Source organism: Danio rerio, chromosome 15 (genome assembly GCF_052040795.2).
Source record: "Danio rerio strain M-AB ecotype USA chromosome 15, GRCz13ab, whole genome shotgun sequence".
Classification (NCBI taxonomy): Eukaryota; Metazoa; Chordata; class Actinopteri; order Cypriniformes; family Danionidae; genus Danio; species Danio rerio.
Genome location: NC_141035.1, coordinates 28,316,221 through 28,337,682, shown reverse-complemented (window position 1 = coordinate 28,337,682; position 21,462 = coordinate 28,316,221). Strand labels below are relative to the sequence as shown.

Sequence of the window (21,462 nt, the reverse complement as noted above, 5' to 3'; positions counted from 1 at the left end):
CTGCAGGGTGAAGAGGAAGATGAATTGATTATGATTGGTCAGTCGTGTCTTTCTAAATGTACATTTGTAGATAATGACTGTTCAAGGATATAACAAACTGTTTCTAAATCTCACCATGACTTGGTAATCCCTGGGCAAAGAGACAGGACAGGCAGTATTCTCCATAGCTATCCCAACCTTCATTTGAATCCAGCACAAACACCAAACTGTCTGCAATCTTTGCCACATCCAGGAGCGAATGCAAGTCATCTAAAATGAAAAGAAATAAAAATCATACTTTCATTGTCTTTTTTGCAATACTATAAGCCACTCTTAAAATATCCATCGACTAAGGCTCATGTTAAATATGCATAGCATTTGATTGCAAAATTAAATTTATGGAATTGTATACTACTTTGCCCTAAATGTTTTTAAAAAATACACGGTATTGTACAGGAATATTCATTCATCTTTTTTCTGACAGCAGCATTAAAAAATTAGATGTTCTCTGACTCTTGATAATTCTAATTATAGTCTTGTAAAACAAGATACATGTAGTCTTTTGAAGGATTTGGATTTCTGCTTTCCAGTCCATCTCATCATGGACCAACGTTTATCCTTTTCATCATCCTGTTTCTCAGTATTTAACTGTAAATTGATTTTAATTAATTAATAAGTTAACACATTGCTTAATATAAGAATGTTCAGTGCATTTCTTTATACCTTTATATCTCTTTATACCTATTTTCAGGAGCCAGCAAACTAGGTCAGAGGTCATGGAGACCTTGAGTGGAACTGAGGGCTGAGGACTGGAATCAACTGTTTCTATTGTTATTTCTGTGAGTTAATACTGTCTAAAATGTCTAAAGTGATTTTGCTATTTTTACGGTTAAATCTTTTAAAGTGATTCTACTTTTTATTCAAGATAGACTTTGTGTAGTAAGAATATAACTGCCTGAATGTAGATTGTACCAGTTTTTAACCAGTTTCGATAAAGACGGCTGAGAGTACACTCAGCCTTGGATAAGAAACAGATTATACTTTAAGTGTGTGTGTTCTATTTGATTGTTGATCCATTTTACAGGTCTGGAGCCTGCTCTAATCAGTCTAAGGGATGTCTAATGCTTATGCTTAAGATAATGTTCAGAATTGTATGCACAAACCCCACGTGGAAATGTTCCTAGTCTATCTGTTTTAACCAAACAGGTTAGAACACCTGTATGTGTGACGCAGTTAATGACAATATGTGAGAGTATAATTGTTATTGATTGGTGATTGTAAGCCGAGCAGCCTAGGAACTCATTGCGAGTGTTGAACCTGGCTTCTGCGAATGAAACTGCAAACTATCTTCAGTAAACTTGATTTATTTATTTAAATCTCTGACTCCGGCTCTTCTTCATCTACCAGACTGGTCATACTTTGGGTTAAACTGTAAACCAATCCCTACAGTTTGATGTCAAATGTACTTTAAACAAACCTGTCATCGTCATAACCCTTCGTCAATTCAATTATCTTCTACAAATGCTTTATTAAGTGTTGTTTTTTTATTTTGATTACAGGAAAGAGCTATGCTCATATATATTAACATTCTCAATACATTCTAACTGCAGGAGTTACTGGCAACCAGCAACCAGTTTCTGAATCCTAAGCATAGCTCGTTTGCGTGTTTCACAGTTATTGATAGAATTTTGCATTTCCACATTTTCTGTTATATGGCTGGGGCCACTATTGCATATCTTCTAAAATAGCCAAGAACTACCTCGTCAAAAAGAAGCAGAAATGAGCATTGAAACACCAAAATCATAATATGAAACATGACAATTTGAATATTTTTTTAAAAAAAGATCCCACTTTATAATAAGGTTTCATAGGTTAATGTTATAAAGTCTAATTTGTATATGGTTCATGGTTTTATCAAATATGATTACATTCATACATTTGTGAGCTCCGTTTGAATACTATCATTCACAATTTGGAGCAACGGAAGAAGTGCTTTCTTCAGAATGTCTACAAAAATACTGAACGGCACTACTGTTTTATTCAGCTTTGTTATCATAGTATTACCCGTGTCTGGCCTGTAGAAAGTGAATCTCTGCTTAAAGCGAGGAAGAACAAGACCAAAGCTGTCCTTGGCCCCAGTGACTCCTTGATCTTCACGCACCACTCCACCAACTCCTTCCCCTCTCAATATCTTTGTGACAGCTCCAGCATCCACTCTTGAATGAAGTGCTATGACTGCCACCAGATGAGGAGGTCCATCTCGGCTGCCCAGTTTACGCTTCTCCGTCAGCACCTGTCAACAACAACGCATAGACGGTTAGTCAGATCACATCCAGTCGGTTAGCCATGTAGAATATGAATAGCTTTACTCTACCAAGTCTTTTTTGTTGCGACGCAGCTGGTTAGCCGTGTTCCTGCGGTCCTTTTTCCTCATCTCTCTCCGCTGTTTCTTGGTGAGGGCCACAATAGCAACTCTACCTAATTAGATAAACAAAATAGTCAATTGTCATGTGTGCATTAGTTGTATATAAATACATCTTTAAGCCTAGTTTACACTACATGACATTAAACATCAGCAGATCGCTGTGCCGTTTACCCTACATGACTTGATTTTGTGTACTTTAATTGCTGTGGTGTTCACACTACAGGACATAACGTAAATAATCCACAAGAGGATTGTCACACTACATGATCTGACAACAACTAGTTCACCAACAGCTCAGTCAAGCAACCAAACCACAGCCAATCAAACTTTGAGGGAGGAGTCGTCAGAAAAAGCTGAACACTATTGGCTGGTTGTGTGCTGATTACATCACTGACAGCATTTCAAGTATAAGGGAGCATTTAAAAACATTGTCAGTCAGCTAATGCATCAGCGGATCAATCTTTCATCTGCAAGGTTCAAGTGAAGAGATGTGGCTTTAACACTAGAACTACCAAGGCAGTCAAAGAGTTTTAATTTTTTGTAACTGAATAACTCTTTGAAATAAAACTAACATATCTATAACACCCTGACGTTTCCTAAATATCGGTGTAATTCTAACATTATTTTTTATTATTATTACAAACAGTACAGAACTGAGCATTTCTACTTTGGTCAAAATGACTTGCATGCATGTCTGCTACTTTTAGCTGTGACTTTAAACGTTCATGCAATTTTTGTCTAGCAACTTCCTGCTAACATAAACATAACTTTCTGATAGCAAAAACATAATATTACTTCAGATAGAAATTTCAAAACAACTTATTCTATGCCACAAAATAGCTCCTGTTAGAATGTGAAAATGAAAGCGAGGCCCAGATCTTTGAGTGTTCTAGTATCTCAACTACATATATAGGCTGCATTACCAAAAAAGATCATATTTTTAGGGTAATGGTGTCATAAAATATGATGACAGACATTCAAAGCTTAATTTTAAAATCTCAATAGAAGCTTTAAATATAAATATGACATCTTATATGAGAATGACCTGTATGGTAATTTTAAGTTCAACGAACAAAATTCTATTTGTTAACGAAGAAGGAAGCGAGTGCATCGAGCCCATTCTGGCCAATCACAGACGTTTCTGTTGAGCTCCTGTGCACACGCACATGGGGTCGATTCGGCAACTGCTCTGAAATATTCAGCATGCTAGATATTGGAATTCCGTCTGTGAGGCATCGGCGGCGCTTTAGCAAACCTCTTTGATGTGTTGTTCAGTAGTTCAAACAAAGACTGCCGAACACAGAGCACAAGTTTATAATTTATAGTTATGTATCTTGAGTAGAACTCTGTTTATCATGTATTCATTACAGATTACATTTCTTTCAAATGTAGTAAAATATGTTGTCACTTAACTATTTTTTACTTTTGCATGAAATATCAATTCCATGTTTACAGAAATGTTTGTATTCATTTTAGACAACACAATACTAGTATTTAAACAACGATGTTGGTAAAGTCAGAAATTTAGGGTAGGAATTTGACAATCAGATTAGAGTGGTAGTTAAATCTAGCTTTTTTCAATTAAGATAACTAACAAAAATGAAGCAATATATACCAGAACAACAATTTGAGACAGAAATTCATGCCTTTGTGACCACTCTGTTAGATTACTGTAATGCACTGTATGTGTGGAGTAGTGGGTCAGCTATTGCCTGTTTGCAAATGCTGCAGCACGCCTGCTAACTGGTACACGCAAACATGACCACATTTCCCCCATGTTAGCTTCACTTCATTAGTTGCCAGTTCATATTAGAATACAGTTTAAGATTCTTTATTTTGATTGTAAATCTCTAAATAGACTTGCCCCACCTTATATCACCGAGCTGATACACCCCTATAAGTCCACTAATTCTCGCAGGTCAGCTGATCAGTTTCGCCTGATTGTGCCAAAAACAAAGTGTAAGCTTAGAGGGGATAGTGCTTTTACTGTGGTAGTTCCTAGACTTTGGAATGATTTGCCACCGCCCATTAGACAGGCCACTTCCATGTTCTCATTTCAATCAGCTTTAAAATCAGGTTATTTTAATTTATATAGGTTTTATATTATATAGGTAGTTTCGCTATATTTTATCTTGTACATGTATTTTTTATATACGTTTATGTTATATTTATAGATAGATAGATAGATAGATAGATAGATAGATAGATAGATAGATAGATAGATAGATAGATAGATAGATGTGTTGTATACCTTCTGTGCTGCACTTTGGCTCACTTCTATGTTTTTAAAGTGCTCTCTTAAGAAAGTTAGCCCTGACATGACTATTAAGGTAAAATTGGTTTTAAATTTGAACCTTCAGAGTTACTACTTGATAATAGAATTTTAGAGAAACATTGTTATCAAATTGCTTATTATCTTATAACTATTAACAGACTATCAAAGTACAACATTGTTTACAACATTGTTTGTGTCGAAGTCACACTTGTACGCGATTTCAAACTGAGTATTCAAAGCAAGTTAACTTGGTTAACAATATAGGGACCGTGCCACAAGCTGTCATTGTTCACAAATGAATCAATGTGCCATATAAAGCCAACTTAACCTTAATTGTTGGTGAAAATTAAGATTAGAAAAAATACATAATTACTACAAATAAAAACTACACAATTTCAAAAGTATGTCCAAACGGAAAGTGGTTACACACTTTTATAAACTCAATTCGTTTCTGACTCAAATACACAATTATATTAACAGTCTTTCATAAGTCTTATTTCACTGCACGGGTCTTTAAACACGTGTTCAGTCAGAGAGTCGCTGCACACATGGCGGTGCGCGCGCGTGTAACATTACTTATGAATAATCCCATTAAACATACCCTTGTTCTCCCGGCCGATCTCGCCTTTAGTTCGATGTTTTCCATGCTTGTGCTGCTTGTTTTTCTGTTTATAAACTCCCGGTCTGTGTGTCTGCTGCTGTTGCTCTCCTCCTGCAGCCATTTTCTGTCATGCCGCACATGTAAACTTTAATGACGTCATATTCGCGCGCGTGAGTTTCCTTCTGCAGACTCTTCTCTGATGAATAAATGGCGCCGCCTACGGTTGTTCAGCTGCATTGACCTCCCATAATTACAGACATAATACTGTCCCCTGGTCAGTTTATATTCATTAATTCATTTTTTGGCTTACTCCCTTCATTAATCTGGGGTCGCCACAGCGGAATGAACCGGCAACTTATCCAGCACATGTTTTACACAGCGGATGTCCTTCCAGCTGCACCCCACTGGGAAACACTCACACACCCTCATGCACATGCATACACTACTGATAATTTTAGCTTACACAATTTACCTGTACCACATGATGTCTTTGGATTTGTGGGGGAAACTGGAGCACCCAGAGGAAACCCATGCGAACGTGGGGATAATATGCAAACTCCACACAGAAATGCCAACTGACCCAGCCAAGGTTCAAACTAGCGAACTTCTTGCTGTGAGACAACAGCACTACCTAATGTGCCACCACGTCGCCAGAGTTTATTTCATTTTACTATTTTAGTAATAAATATAATACACTTTTAGTTAACAACTGAACTAAAAATTAACTATCCAACCATAAATAGTACAGTGTAGCTAATTTATGTATACTTTGGTTGATCATTATAAAGATGACACTCAGCAGAACTTACAGAAGTGAAAGCATTTCAAAAGTCTTTTTTACTGTTGAGCACAAAGGAAAATTGTTTGTTTGCTGGTAACTATACTACTGACCTCCATATTTTTTACCCCTATTTACTCGAGGGTCAGTACCCCAGAGCATTAGCATTTGCTTCGACCAGATGCCTTAGTGAATTTTGGAGCATGACTGGACCAAGTTTGGCTTCCAACAAGGGCCAATCATGGACCATATCTGGGCCAAGACTCAAGTTAATAAACCAGAACTAGGTCTGAACTGGGCCAGATATGTTGGTGTCTCACAACTGCAAGAAAACTGATAAACCCATGTAGCATTGCAGTTTAGGTGCGCTATGGGTGTGCTTTTTCTTGAAGCATCCTTGGTCAATTTTTAAACTTTACTCAAAAATAATGGGCTCTATGAAAGCTAGAGTTTTAAAGCCAATGATAAACTTACAATGAAAGCTTAATGTGACTATTTTCAATTTTACAGCATCAATGTTGCAATGTAATTACAATACATTCTGTTAAATAGACTTAAGCATTCATTTAGTTGTTTAAGTGTAAAAAGAGATGAAAGACCGTTGTACGGTCATAGTTTAAAGACATGGTGGGGGAAATGAATATTAATGCAGCGCTTCTTGTCCGATCTGTGACCCACTTCATATTGTATATCGAACAGGCAGTAAAGATCACTGATTTTTAAAGAAATAACATGACAATTTTATTGGAAAGACATTTCTCCGGAAGCTCTTGGGCTGCCTGGCTGATAATTTAAAGTCTGCATGTATTTTAAATGTGGGTCAAGATAGGGCAAATGTATCTGTCCCACATATCAGTTTTTAACATCTGGGCCAAGTACTACCTTTGACATCTTGTGTGCCGCCTTAAAGACGGTGCCACCTCTGCCAAAACCAGGCCATATTTGGCCCACATGCTATATGCCAGGGCTGGCAGCTAGCTCTCTGCAACTCTCACATGGTCGCCCACTGAAGCTAAGCAGGGCTGCGCCCGGTCAGTACCTGGATGGGAGACCACATGGGAAAGCTAGGTTGCTGCCGGAAGTGGTGTTAGTGAGGCCAGCAGGAGGCGCCCAACCTGCGGTCTGTGTGGGTCCTAATGCCCCAGTATAGTGACGGGGACGCTATACTGCTCAGTGAGCGCTGTCTTTCGGATGAGACGTTAAACCGAGGTCCCGACTCTCTCTGGTTGTTAAAAATCCCAGGATGTATTTCGAAAAGAGTAGGGGTTTAACCCCGGCATCCAGGCCAAATCTGCCCACTGGCCTTTGTCCATCATGGCCTCCTAACCATCCCCATAGCCAATTGGCTTCATCGCTGTCTCCTCTCCACCAATCAGCTGATGTGTGGTGTGCGGTCTGGTGCAAAATGGCTGCCGTCGCGTCATCCAGGTGGATGCTGCACACTTGTGGTGGATGAGGAGATTTCCCCCATTGTGTGTAAAGCGCTTTGAGTGCCCAGAAAAGCGCTATATAAATGTAAGGAATTATTATTATTATTATTATTAATGCCTGCCGTGCCTGCTTTATGTCAAATCTGGACCAGAATTCTTTGTTACCAGGGAAAAATTATGACATATATGTAATTTGGCTGTACTATCCTTTTAAATTGGTTAAATTGTAACGTTTTAAGCTGCCAAGTTACATTTTAATGTTCAATTATTTTTCATTAATAATACATTTTAAATACTTTCAAGAGGATGTATAGATTTTCTTTTTGAATAAAATGCACAAAACTTTGTAAATTTATTTTACTGCAGAGCTAGATTTTACATGGGATTGTTCTCTCTTTTCCCCAGAGGTAAATAAACCATATTCACTTCACATTTAAGCTGAACACAGAGCTTTAATTTATGATTTTTGCCCATATCTTTCCATAAAGGGCGACGCCGCAGCACAGTGGGTAGCAAATTCGCCTCACAGCAAGAAGGTCACTGGTTCGTGGCTCGGCTGGGTCAATTGGCATTTCTGTGTGGAGTTTGCATGTTCTCTCCGCGTTCACATGGGTTTCCTCTGGGTACTCCGGTTTCACCCATAATTCCAAAGACATGTGGTAGGTGAATTGGGTAAGCTAAATTGTCCATAGTGTATATGTGTGACTGAGTGTGAATAGATGTTTCCCAGTGATGGGTTGCAGCTGGAAGGGCATCTGCTGCATAAAACATGTGCTGGATAAGTTGGTGGTTTATTCCGCTATGGCGACCCCATTGCTAAAAGGACTAAGCCGAAAAAGAAAATGAATGAATGAATCTTCCCATAAATTTAATTTCATCATGCTGATTTATGATTGCAAGTTTATTATATGAAACACATGTCTTGCATTCAAAAAAAGCTTTGAACTTTTAAACTTTTTAAAATTCCCCAAATTGTAGAAAACAAGGGGCAACACAGTGGCTCAGTGGTTAGCACTATCGCCTCACAGCATGAAGGTCACTGGTTTGAGCCCCGACTGTGTCAGTTAGCATTTCTGTGGAGTTTGCATGTTCTCCGTATTCGCGTGGGTTTTCTCCGGGTGCTCTGGTTTCCCCACAGTCCAAAGACATGCAGCATAGGTGAATTAAATAAACTAAATTGGCTGTAATGTATATGTGTTAGCGCGAGACTGTATGGGTGATTCCCAGTGCTGGGTTGTGGCTGAAAGGGCATTCACTGTGTAAAACATATGCTGGATAAGTTGGCGGTTGATTCCGCTGTGGCGACCCCTGCTGTATAAAGGGACTAAGCCGAAAAGAAAACGAATGAATTAATGAATAAATAAATGAATGTAGAAAACAAACAAATCTGTCCTCCGTTCATTGTCATGGTCTGTTTGAAAATTAAATTATACATAGAGGAAATCATAAATTATTCCCAGCAGAGCTTCTTTGGGCTCTCTAAACATTCAAAACAACCAAGGGCTCATACAAACCATATTTAGCAGGATGTCAAAACAGGTCATTCAGGCCTTAGAGAATTCTTGGTTGTTTTACGCTCATATTAATAACACACCAGTGTCTCTATAATGACATGGACAGGATGAAGCATGGCTCTTTAAATCCCATTCATAAAACAACCTCAAATCCTCTGTTCGCCTGGATACAGTGACAGCATCCTGCACTCTGATTGGCTGGGAGAGACTGCTGCTTCAGAACCAACCCAGAGCTCCAGTTCTCTGCTCTGTTTACCAATTGGCCGCTTGCAGGCTTGTTGACATCACGGTAATAATTTTGCCCAGGGATCAGCTTTAACCTCTTAGTGATCCATAAATGTGATGATTACCAATATTGTACAATACCAAGAAAACCCACAGCTCTGTGCATTTTTAGGCTTCAATGTGGTGAAATGTGGTGCCTTTATAGAGGGTGAGACTGAGATTATGCTTATAGCATAGACGAGCTGTAATCCTTTTCATTTGATTGTTATGAGTTCTGCTCTACTTGTCCTAGTTATCTTTAAGTGCATCTGAATGTGGAAGGTTTGGTTTTCAAACTTCAGACTTGAGATGCATGGGGGAAAATTATTATAATCATTTACATTTCTCTGAGAAAGCATCATCATCATCATTGTGCAATGGAAATATTCCTTTAGAGGTTATCAGTTTAGTATATAGGAGTATCATAATCAGCATTTTAAAAATATCCTTAAAATATTTCTGAAATACTTTTGCCTTACTGATAACCTGATAAAATTCCAGCAAACATAAACATAATCATAATGCTGAAATTGCACTGTGGCACATAGTTTTCCAGGAATCACGTTCCATTACATTTCCCTCAGATTTCATCTGTGTTTACCTCTCCATGCTGCAATTAACATTATAATGAATCAGTGTGTGATGACTTGATACTTCTCTAAGAAACTAAGAATCTAAGTCTATGACAGAACTCATGGTTTTTCATAATTTCGGCAGCCCCAGAAACAGAGTTTTGAATATTAATTAAAGACAAATCTATATCTAAGCTGTAGCTGTTTATTAAAGAGGTTTAATGCTCCATCTCTTGGGGACGGTGGGAGTTTCCCACATCGGGAGGGCGGAACAGGCGTTCCAGGAACCAGAACGAGAGGAGGAGGGGAGCACTTGTCGATTCTTTATAGTGAGTCGACTCACTTTGTGAACCGGTTCAAAAAATCTGAATCACAGAATCATAGGAGTCGCCACACCAGAAGCACTTGCACAGCACAAAATATTTTCTTGAAAAAAAAAAAAACACACACTTCTTTATCAGATTATGCTAACTACACAAGTTTTGTTTAATTATCTTTTTTAGAATTATTTTTCAGGGGGGTTTTAGAACAGGGTCGTAGACTGACAGGAATGGTGGAGAGCAGAGAGATGGGAAGGATCAGCAAAGAACCTTGAGCTGGGAATCAAACTCGGGTCACTAGCACCTTGGGGCTACATGTCAGCGCACTTAACCACTAGGCTATTGTCGCCAACTGTTTTGCTCAATTATCTGAGGCATCCAGTGATGTTTTGTTGGTTACTTTCTTAAAATTTTAAAATTAAAGTACAAAATATTAATTAATTTCCCAATACTGGGTTATGGCTGGAAGCATCTGTGGCATAAAACATATGCTGGAATGGTCGGTGGTTCATTACGCTGTGGCGACCCCTGAATAAATACGTGACACGTGACTAAGCCAAAAGAAAATGAATGAATGAATGAATGAAAAATTAATTCACTCACCCTGAAGTGTTTTTTAACCTGTCAAACTCTGGAAGTTTATTACTATAAGTAATAAACCTGATCAAACTATATTGAGTCCTTCAGGCTTGTTTATACAGGGTTGAAACTAAACTCTACGTGGCTTTTATGATTGTTTTCTTCATTTATTCTTCTGTCAAATACAACAGAACCTATTTTAAATAATGTATAAATCAGTAGCCATTCTCCCATAGCAAAATTTCTCTGGCCCAGCTCTGGCCCAAACAATTAGGTCTGGCTTCCAGACAAAGGCCAAACATGGACCATATCTGGATCAAGTCTGAGCCAAGTTAATAACTCATAACCGGACCTGAACTGGGCCAGATAGGTTGGTGTGTCATGATTCCTATGAAATTATAAACCCATGAAGCATTGCACTCGGCAGGCACACTATAGGCGTGCATTTTCTCAAAGCGACCTGATTGGTAGATTTTTTTTTTTTTTACTCAAAAATAATATTAATGTATTTAAAATGTGGGTCTAGACAAGCCAAACCTACATGGCCCACATATCATTTTTTAACATCTGGGCCAAATACTATATTTTGAATCTGGCCCACATCCTTAAAGACAGTGCCACCTCTGTCAAACCCAGGCCATGTTTGGCCCACATGCTGTATGCCAGCTTTATGCCAAATCTGGGCATGAATTATTTGCTACTTGGGTTGACATTCATTCATTCATTTTCTTGTCGGCTTAGTCCCTTTATTAATCTGGGGTCGCCACAGTGGAATGAACCGCCAACTTATCCAGCAAGTTTTTACGAAGCGGATGCCCTTCCAGCCGCAACCCATCTCTGGGAAACATCCACACATACACACACTCATACACTACGAACAATTTAGCCTAGCATGTCTTTGGACTGTAGGGGGAATCCGGAGTACATGGAGGAAACCCACGCGAACGCAGGGAGAACATGCAAACTCCACACAGAAACGCCAACTGAGCCCAGGATCGAACCAGCGACCCAGCGACCTTCTTGCTGTGAGGCGAACGTGCTACCTACTAGACCATATTTAACAAGACCATACATTGTAGTATACAACACAACATAGGAAAAATTACAGACTGTCTTAGTTTTCTTATTTTCCCACTTTCCCTTTAATATAAAATTAATAAAATGTATGATATATATATATATATATTCTTTTTTGTTTGTGTTTGGGGGGGTGTTTTTAATTACGTGTTGCAAACTATAATTTTGGGTCCCTTTAAAAATTATGATAAAGTAGGTATAAAAATAAAAAGTGCATATACTGTATAAGAACTTCTAATATTATTGCATTGATCTAGTATGAAATTAGCCTACTTTTTAAATACATAAATTGTAATACGTTTGTCAATTTAAAAATACACACTGCAGGTGATTGCTGAAGTGAACGCATTTCAAAGACTTAAAATGAAAGTTTAAAAATGTTAGTGAAGTTTGAGTAAACTTGACAGGACAAACCTTGAAGGGATTCTCAAGCGAATCAACTCGAGGGAGTCGTTGAAAATGATTCAGTTCAATGCAACGATTCGAACTTCAGTAGAGGAGGGCAGAGAGAGAAAAATCACAGCCACCACCACAACATGATCATCACCCCACAGCCCGAACGGGTGCAAAAACAGCAGTCTTAAGCGTTTCGGAGCGATTCTGAGTTGTGGTCTGGCCTTCGGTGCGTAAAAGGGCCGTGTTTCTCTCTGTTTTTAAGCCGTCAGGGAGTGGATCGTTCTCGGACGCCATCTTTAGCAGCAGCAGTAGCCCGGGAGAGTGGAGCGCTGCTGGGCCACCGATATCCAGCACCGGGCTGCAGGAGTTTCTCCAGCGGACACTCATGCTTGACAGCGATCGATAAGTTTTTTGTGTGACTCGTTTTAGGTCGGTAGGCGTGTTTCTATCCTCCGGGTTTGTTGTTATTGTGGTCGGAGGAGTTTTCTCGGGGCTGGCTGCTCATCCTGGCCTGTTGGGAGGGTAAGTGAGCTGTTAGCTGCTCTGCTAACTTGAGTTCTTGTCAAAATAAACACTTCCTGATTTTTAACACAACATTAGACGTCCGTTAAATGTTTGCCTGTTTGTTGAAACCCATATCAGGGATTTACAGAAAAAAATGAACAAAGTTTGTTTGTTTCCACCAAAGTCATTGAAGTTTGGCTGCAGGTAATGAAGCTGTTAATAGATCATCACGTAGAAAGGCACATGTTTGTGTTGGGCTTTTTGCTCTGTGGTGTGAGGTATTCGTATAAAATGAATGTCACCCACACACATAACTTGTCTAAGCTGTCAATTATGATTACATACATTAACGTGTGGATTTACTGTGGTCTGAAATACTTAAAAACTTGCTGTTCCTGTAAAGTGAGCGTGCTCTGTAGACAATGTGTCTGTGCAAACAGCAGTTTAATGAGATGTATTTGTGTAGTTGAGATGTATAGACTGAATGATAATGATGGATGGACCTGCTGTTTACATTTATGTTTCCATGATGGCTATCTGTCAATGTGATGCTGGCGTTGTTGTTATAGATGAGATGATTAATAAATATCCTATCATTGCTTATTGCATCTTGTATGGCATTTCCTGCCTCTATATTGATGCTCTGGCACAGTGGAAATGATTGCTGTGATTGTAATGAAATGAAGCTCTGCTGCATTTGTTTATGGCTTTGCATTGCTCATAAACATGCAAACTGGTGGTATGTGAACAAGAGGCTGAACAGTGGCTCTGTTGTTGGGACATACTGCCTGCTTTCTCCACCGTGATTGTCTTTCTGTGACCTCATTGCTGCCTCTTAAATCAGGGCCTCTGTGCTCTCCGTGCAGCATCCGTTACACTGAGCCCTCGGGGTCTCCACTCCCACATCCATCTGATATCAGACCTCTGATTATCATTGATGTCATCAAGTGACTAACACAAGTTTACTCGATCCGGTTTTATGCTTTCCACGTATCTGTCTGTCCTGCAATCCTGTGACAGGCTCAAGTAATGTAAAGAAATCTAAATCTATAGCTGTCCAGCTTTGATTTAAGCCCTCTAGTAATTCAATATGATCATTAAAGAGCTTTACAGTAGTTATTTTGCACTTTGTGTTATTATTATTATTATTATTATTATTATTATTATTATTCATTCATTCATTCATTTCATTTCTTTCGGCTTAGTCCATCTATTCATCAGGGGTGAATCATGCTGCATTGTATGTGTGTGAAACCAGCAACATTCTTGCTGTGAGGTGACCGTGCTAACCACTGAGCCACAGTGTCGCACCCATTATTATTAGGGGCCAAGCACCGTAGGTGCGTAGGCACCTATTGCTTTCGTTAGTGTTCTTATTAGGGGCCAAGCACCGTAGGTGCGTAGGCACCTATTGCTTTCGTTAGTGTTCTTATTATTATTATTATTATTATTATTATTCTTCTTCTTCTTCTTCTTCTTCTTCTTCCGTTTCTTCCGCCGGATTTGAATGGCAGCCCATATAGGCGTATGCGGGAAAGTTGTATAATTTGGCACAATGATAGAGGCCAGTATTAACATTAATCAGGCCAATTATGAAGTCTCAAAATCAAACTCTCTAGCGCCACCACTTGTCCAAACTTTTACGTATGTTTATCATCATAACTTTTGAACCAAATGGGCTACAATCAAAATTCTTTTTTCCTCTGATTCCTTGGCTCAGTCCGATTCAAACCCACCCTATGACGTCATTTTCCGTCATGACTTTTTTCGCGCTATTTTAAATTTTTCGAAAAACCTATTTGATCGAACTCGTCCTAGGCCGTGTCTCCGATTTTCACCAAAATTGAATCAAATGATCTACAGCCCACGCCAACCAAAAGTTATGGAATTCAAGTTGATTTGACCAACCGTTTTCGTTTAACTTACGAACTAATTTAACAAAGAACTTGCGATAATGGACTTGAGGCGATATCTCTGTAATGCATTCACCGATTCACACCAAACTTGGTGTGTGTTATGACAACTAGGGTCTAAGGTTAATTGCGGAGTTTCGGCGCACTGCCCCCTAGTGGTCCGGAGATACTAAAAACTTGCTTTTTGGCTTATAACGTCTGAACCTTTCGTCCGAAACTCATGAAACTGGTCTCATTACATCTGGCAGAGCATGCCGAGTCGAATGATGTCTGATTTTCACAGGTCAGCCATTTTGGGCGTCGCCCATTTCGATTTTTGCCCAAAAATGCTATATTTTACCAACACATTCACATATCATTACAAAACATGGTATGCATCTTCAACCCCATGCCCTGAAAGTACTCAAAAACGTCTGGAGCAGCGCCACCTTATGGCCAATAGTGCTTGGCCCCTTAATTGCTGCTTGCAGCTATATTTATTATTATTATTATTATTATTCTTCCGTTTCTTCCGCCGGATTTGAATGGCAGCCCATATAGGCGTATGCGGGAAAGTTGTATAATTTGGCACAATGATAGAGGCCAGTATTAACATTAATCAGGCCAATTATGAAGTCTCAAAATCAAACTCTCTAGCGCCACCACTTGTCCAAACTTTCACGTATGTTTATCATCATAACTTTTGAACCGAATGGGCTACAATCAAAATTCTTTTTTCCTCTGATTCCTTGGCTCAGTCCGATTCAAACCCACCCTATGACGTCATTTTCCGTCATGAATTTTTTCGCGCTATTTTAAATTTTTCGAAAAACCTATTTGATCGAACTCGTCCTAGGCCGTGTCTCAGATTTTCACCAAAATTGAATCACATGATCTACAGACCATGCCAACCAAAAGTTATGGAATTCAAGTTGATTAGACCAACCGTTTTCGTTTAACTTGCAAACTAATTTAACGTAGAACTTGCGAAAATGGACTTGAGGCGATATCTCTGTAACGCATTCACCGATTCACACCAAACTTGGTGTGTTTTATGACAACTAGGGTCTGAGGTTAATTGCGGAGTTTCGGCGCACTGCCCCCTAGTGGTCCGGAGATACAAAAAACTTGCTTTTTGGCTTATAACGTCTCAACCATTCGTCCGAAACTCATGAAACTGGTCTCATTACATCCGGCAGAGCATGCCGAGTCGAATAATGTCTGATTTTCACAGGTCAGCCATTTTGGGCGTCGCCCATTTCGATTTTTGGCCAAAAATGCTATATTTTACCAACACATTCACATATCATTACAAAACATGGTATGCATCTTCAACCCCATGCCCTGAAAGTACTCAAAAACGTCTGGAGCAGCGCCACCTTATGGCCAATAGTGCTTGGCCCCTTAATTGCTGCTTACAGCTATATTTAGGGGCCAAGCACCGTAGGTGCGTAGGCACCTATTGCTTTCGTTAGTGTTCTTATTAGGGGCCAAGCACCGTAGGTGCGTAGGCACCTATTGCTTTCGTTAGTGTTCTTATTATTAGGGGTCAAGCACCGTAGGTGCGTAGGCACCTATTGCTTTCGTTAGTGTTCTTATTATTATTATTATTATTATTATTATTATTATTATTATTATTCTTCTTCTTCTTCTTCTTCCGTTTCTTCCGCCGGATTTGAATGGCAGCCGATATAGGCGTATGCGGGAAAGTTGTATAATTTGGCACAATGATAGAGGCCAGTATTAACATTAATCAGGCCAATTATGAAGTCTCAAAATCAAACTCTCTAGCGCCACCACTTGTCCAAACTTTCACGTATGTTTATCATCATAACTTTTGAACCGAATGGGCTACAATCAAAATTCTTTTTTCCTCTGATTCCTTGGCTCAGTCCGATTCAAACCCACCCTATGACGTCATTTTCCGTCATGACTTTTTTCGCGCTATTTTAAATTTTTCGAAAAACCTATTTGATCGAACTCGTCCTAGGCCGTGTCTCCGATTTTCACCAAAATTGAATCACATGATCTACAGACCACGCCAACCAAAAGTTATGGAATTCATGTTGATTTGACCAACCGTTTTCGCTTAACTTACGAACTAATTTAACGTAGAACTTGCGATAATGGACTTGAGGCGATATCTCTGTAATGCATTCACCGATTCACACCAAACTTGGTGTGTGTTATGACAACTAGGGTCTAAGGTTAATTGCGGAGTTTCGGTGCACTGCCCCCTAGTGGTCCGGAGATACTAAAAACTTGCTTTTTGGCTTATAACGTCTCAACCTTTCGTCCGAAACTCATGAAACTGGTCTCATTACATTCGGCAGAGCATGCCGAGTCGAATGATGTCTGATTTTCACAGGTCAGCCATTTTGGGCGTCGCCCATTTCGATTTTTGGCCAAAAATGCTATATTTTACCAACACATTCACATATCATTACAAAACATGGTATGCATCTTCAACCCCATGCCCTGAAAGTACTCAAAAACGTCTGGAGCAGCGCCACCTTATGGCCAATAGTGCTTGGCCCCTTAATTGCTGCTTGCAGCTATATTTAGGGGCCAAGCACCGTAGGTGCGTAGGCACCTATTGCTTTCGTTAGTGTTCTTATTATTATTATTAGGGGCCAAGCACCGTAGGTGCGTAGGCACCTATTGCTTTCGTTAGTGTTCTTATTATTATTATTATTATTATTATTATTATTATTATTCTTCTTCTTCTTCTTCTTCTTCCGTTTCTTCCGCCGGATTTGAATGGCAGCCGATATAGGCGTATGCGGGAAAGTTGTATAATTTGGCACAATGATAGAGGCCAGTATTAACATTAATCAGGCCAATTATGAAGTCTCAAAATCAAACTCTCTAGCGCCACCACTTGTCCAAACTTTCACGTATGTTTATCATCATAACTTTTGAACCGAATGGGCTACAATCAAAATTCTTTTTTCCTCTGATTCCTTGGCTCAGTCCGATTCAAACCCACCCTATGACGTCATTTTCCGTCATGACTTTTTTCGCGCTATTTTAAATTTTTCGAAAAACCTATTTGATCGAACTCGTCCTAGGCCGTGTCTCCGATTTTCACCAAAATTGAATCACATGATCTACAGACCACGCCAACCAAAAGTTATGGAATTCATGTTGATTTGACCAACCGTTTTCGCTTAACTTACGAACTAATTTAACGTAGAACTTGCGATAATGGACTTGAGGCGATATCTCTGTAATGCATTCACCGATTCACACCAAACTTGGTGTGTGTTATGACAACTAGGGTCTAAGGTTAATTGCGGAGTTTCGGTGCACTGCCCCCTAGTGGTCCGGAGATACTAAAAACTTGCTTTTTGGCTTATAACGTCTCAACCTTTCGTCCGAAACTCATGAAACTGGTCTCATTACATTCGGCAGAGCATGCCGAGTCGAATGATGTCTGATTTTCACAGGTCAGCCATTTTGGGCGTCGCCCATTTCGATTTTTGGCCAAAAATGCTATATTTTACCAACACATTCACATATCATTACAAAACATGGTATGCATCTTCAACCCCATGCCCTGAAAGTACTCAAAAACGTCTGGAGCAGCGCCACCTTATGGCCAATAGTGCTTGGCCCCTTAATTGCTGCTTGCAGCTATATTTATTATTATTATTATTATTATTATTATTATTATTCTTCTTCTTCCGTTTCTTCCGCCGGATTTGAATGGCAGCCCATATAGGCGTATGCGGGAAAGTTGTATAATTTGGCACAATGATAGAGGCCAGTATTAACATTAATCAGGCCAATTATGAAGTCTCAAAATCAAACTCTCTAGCGCCACCACTTGTCCAAACTTTCACGTATGTTTATCATCATAACTTTTGAACCGAATGGGCTACAATCAAAATTCTTTTTTCCTCTGATTCCTTGGCTCAGTCCGATTCAAACCCACCCTATGACGTCATTTTCCGTCATGAATTTTTTCGCGCTATTTTAAATTTTTCGAAAAACCTATTTGATCGAACTCGTCCTAGGCCGTGTCTCCGATTTTCACCAAAATTGAGTCACATGATCTACAGACCATGCCAACCAAAAGTTATGGAATTCAAGTTGATTAGACCAACCGTTTTCGTTTAACTTGCGAACTAATTTAACGAAGAACTTGCGAAAATGGACTTGAGGCGATATCTCTGTAACGCATTCACCGATTCACACCAAACTTGGTGTGTGTTATGACAACTAGGGTCTAAGGTTAATTGCGGAGTTTCGGCGCACTGCCCCCTAGTGGTCCGGAGATACTAAAAACTTGCTTTTTGGCTTATAACGTCTCAACCTTTCGTCCGAAACTCATGAAACTGGTCTCATTACATCCGGCAGAGCATGCCGAGTCGAATGATGTCTGATTTTCACAGGTCAGCCATTTTGGGCGTCGCCCATTTCGATTTTTGGCCAAAAATGCTATATTTTACCAACACATTCACATATCATTACAAAACATGGTATGCATGTTCAACCCCATGCCCTGAAAGTACTCAAAAACGCCTGGAGCAGCGCCACCTTATGGCCAATAGTGCTTGGCCCCTTAATTGCTGCTTGCAGCTATATTTATTATTATTATTATTATCATATGATGCTACTATTATTATTTATTTGTTATTATTTTATATTTGTAAATTTTTTTGCTGCCCCAGTAGTTCAAATTTGTATTTGCACTGCATTTAAAAATAAAAGTAAAATTATGCATTTCTCTAAATATATTTATTTAATTATGATGAAATATAATACAAAATTTAGTATAATATTGCATTAATTGCATTTAGTTAGTTGCATCGTATTTTTATTACTATATATATATATATATATATATATATAATAGATAATTCTAATAGCTATTCAATATGTGCAGCATTAAAAAAATAATAAACAGGATGAAATACAACCTGAAATCTCATAGTTTTAAGACATTTTTGATCAAGTGATTTATACCAGATATCGTATTGGACATACAAGAATAACCCATGTTTTTTGTTTAAAGGTGAAAGGTGAATAAAATGAAAGATGCATTTTACTGAACTGCTTTTAATGATTTCAGAAGACTCTCTTAAGGACATTTTAGCACTAAGAAAAATTTGTAGAATATTTATCACCTATTAGCGCTATAATCTTATTTAATTTATGTATTTGTTTGTTGATTTTTTTTTTAATTGTATTTTTATTATTGAAATGTTTTTGTCATATAAATAACCTTGGTTGTTGACATGGCTTTACATAAAAAATACATTACATTAATTTCAATATGTGCATTTATGTAATGATTTATTTATTATCATTATTATTGTCGTTATAAATACTATTATTGCTGGCCCAGTGACCCTTATATTACACAATATATATGTATTTAAAAATGTGTAATGTATTTAGATTTGTAATATTTTATTGTATTTGTCAAAATAAATGTGTATATTCCATTAAGAATTTGTATTTTCATTTTATGGCCTAGTAGATCAGCTTTGCACTGGAGATATTTTCATTAGAACTGTCAGGAATGTTGTTTCAATACAATAATGATAAGCATTAATTAGAATGAATAGCTCAAACTGGTAGTCCTAATATATTCTTATGTAGAGGTGAAACGGAGGCTCAGTGGTTAGCACTGTTGCCTCACAGCAAGAAGGTCACTGGTCACAAAATCCATTCCAAAAACTAGAATTTATTGTGTAAAAGAGACTATCCATAATCTAATGTAGAAATGTGATATTGCTTATTATTTAAAACAATAATATAAACAACTAGAAGCTAAATGACTGCTTCTAATGCCCGTGGTACCTGTGGTGATCTTCACAGGTGTAGCCAGAAAGCAGGGCCTAATCACTCACAAGGTCATTGTGAGTGTTTATAAATACACAGCGGTGCAGCATCTTTAAAGCTCTGCTGGGTCAGAGCTCTGCTGCCGTTTCTGGCAAATCAGGGGAAATCCCTGCCTGGACAGAGGAATTTCCTAGACATTCCTCTTAATCTGAATGTAAAGGATGTTGTGACATTTGATTAAGCAGAGCAATAAGTTGTTTAATATCTTGGTGAAAACTTCCAACTGGATGTTATTTGTGCGTAGTGATGTTCGGTGTTATCAAAAAAATCTATTTTTGATAAAATACATTCATATTTTTTAGAGCTTATTTCCTTGTACTTGCATCACTGCGGCAGTTCTGTTTTTCAGCTTTTCGCACATTCCTGAAAAACAACTCAGCATTTCTCAATTTTTGAGGTTTTGCTTTGACTGTAGCAACGTTTTTTTTTGTTTAAACATGTCAGTTCGCTGGATACTAAGATAACGTCCAATGGAAAGGAGTGTAGAATGTTGATGCTGAGTTAAAAAGCTGATTAGCACAGAACTGATTGACGGGAGATTTGACGTGCTATTATCACTAGTGCTGAATGAAGAGGAAATGGAGAAACAGCGAGTGAAAGAAAGCGACATCATGTTGGCAGTTCCTGCCCTCCTGTTGTGTCCGTCCTGTCCTGCCACATTCCTCCTGAGTGTGTGTGTCTGCGTCTGTTGAATGGCATGATGGGATGTCATCTCATTCTGCCTTTCAAAGAGTTAACTGTCACATGCTAAGCTACGAATCCCTGCTATTTTTTTTTTTTTTCGGTTCTACGTCAGTGAATTTGAATTCAGCTTGCTAATTGATAATTTGATGCAGATCAGTCATTTAAATGGGAACTTGAGATATAAAAATGTAATCATTCTTCACAGACAGACAGACAGACAGACAGACAGACAGACAGACAGACAGACAGACAGACAGACAGACAGACAGACAGACAGATAGATAGATAGATAGATTATTTAGGAGTATATTTAGGAGTT

At 38.6% G+C, this 21,462-nt stretch overlaps 2 protein-coding genes across 3 annotated transcripts in view; one reads left to right on the top strand and one right to left on the bottom strand.

Moving 5' to 3' along the window:
• tsr1 (TSR1 ribosome maturation factor) overlaps positions 1–5,429 on the bottom strand; it is a 28,956-nt gene extending 23,527 nt beyond the window's left edge. For both annotated transcript variants that reach the window (XR_015508362.1, NM_001037370.3), the window contains 4 exon segments: positions 5,281–5,429; positions 2,354–2,457; positions 2,044–2,272; positions 115–249 (listed from right to left, as the gene is read on the bottom strand). Coding sequence is in view for 1 of the 2 variants with exons in the window: in NM_001037370.3 (NP_001032447.3) it covers positions 115–249; positions 2,044–2,272; positions 2,354–2,457; positions 5,281–5,401 (589 nt within the window). In the remaining variant the exon portion in view is untranslated.
• A 6,859-nt stretch (positions 5,430–12,288) lies between these two features.
• Positions 12,289–21,462, top strand: part of taok1a (TAO kinase 1a) — a 40,929-nt gene continuing 31,755 nt past the window's right edge. Inside the window, exon 1 of the mRNA XM_087284226.1 lies at positions 12,289–12,732. The gene's annotated coding sequence lies outside the window, so the exon portion shown is untranslated. The remainder of the gene's footprint in view (positions 12,733–21,462) is intronic.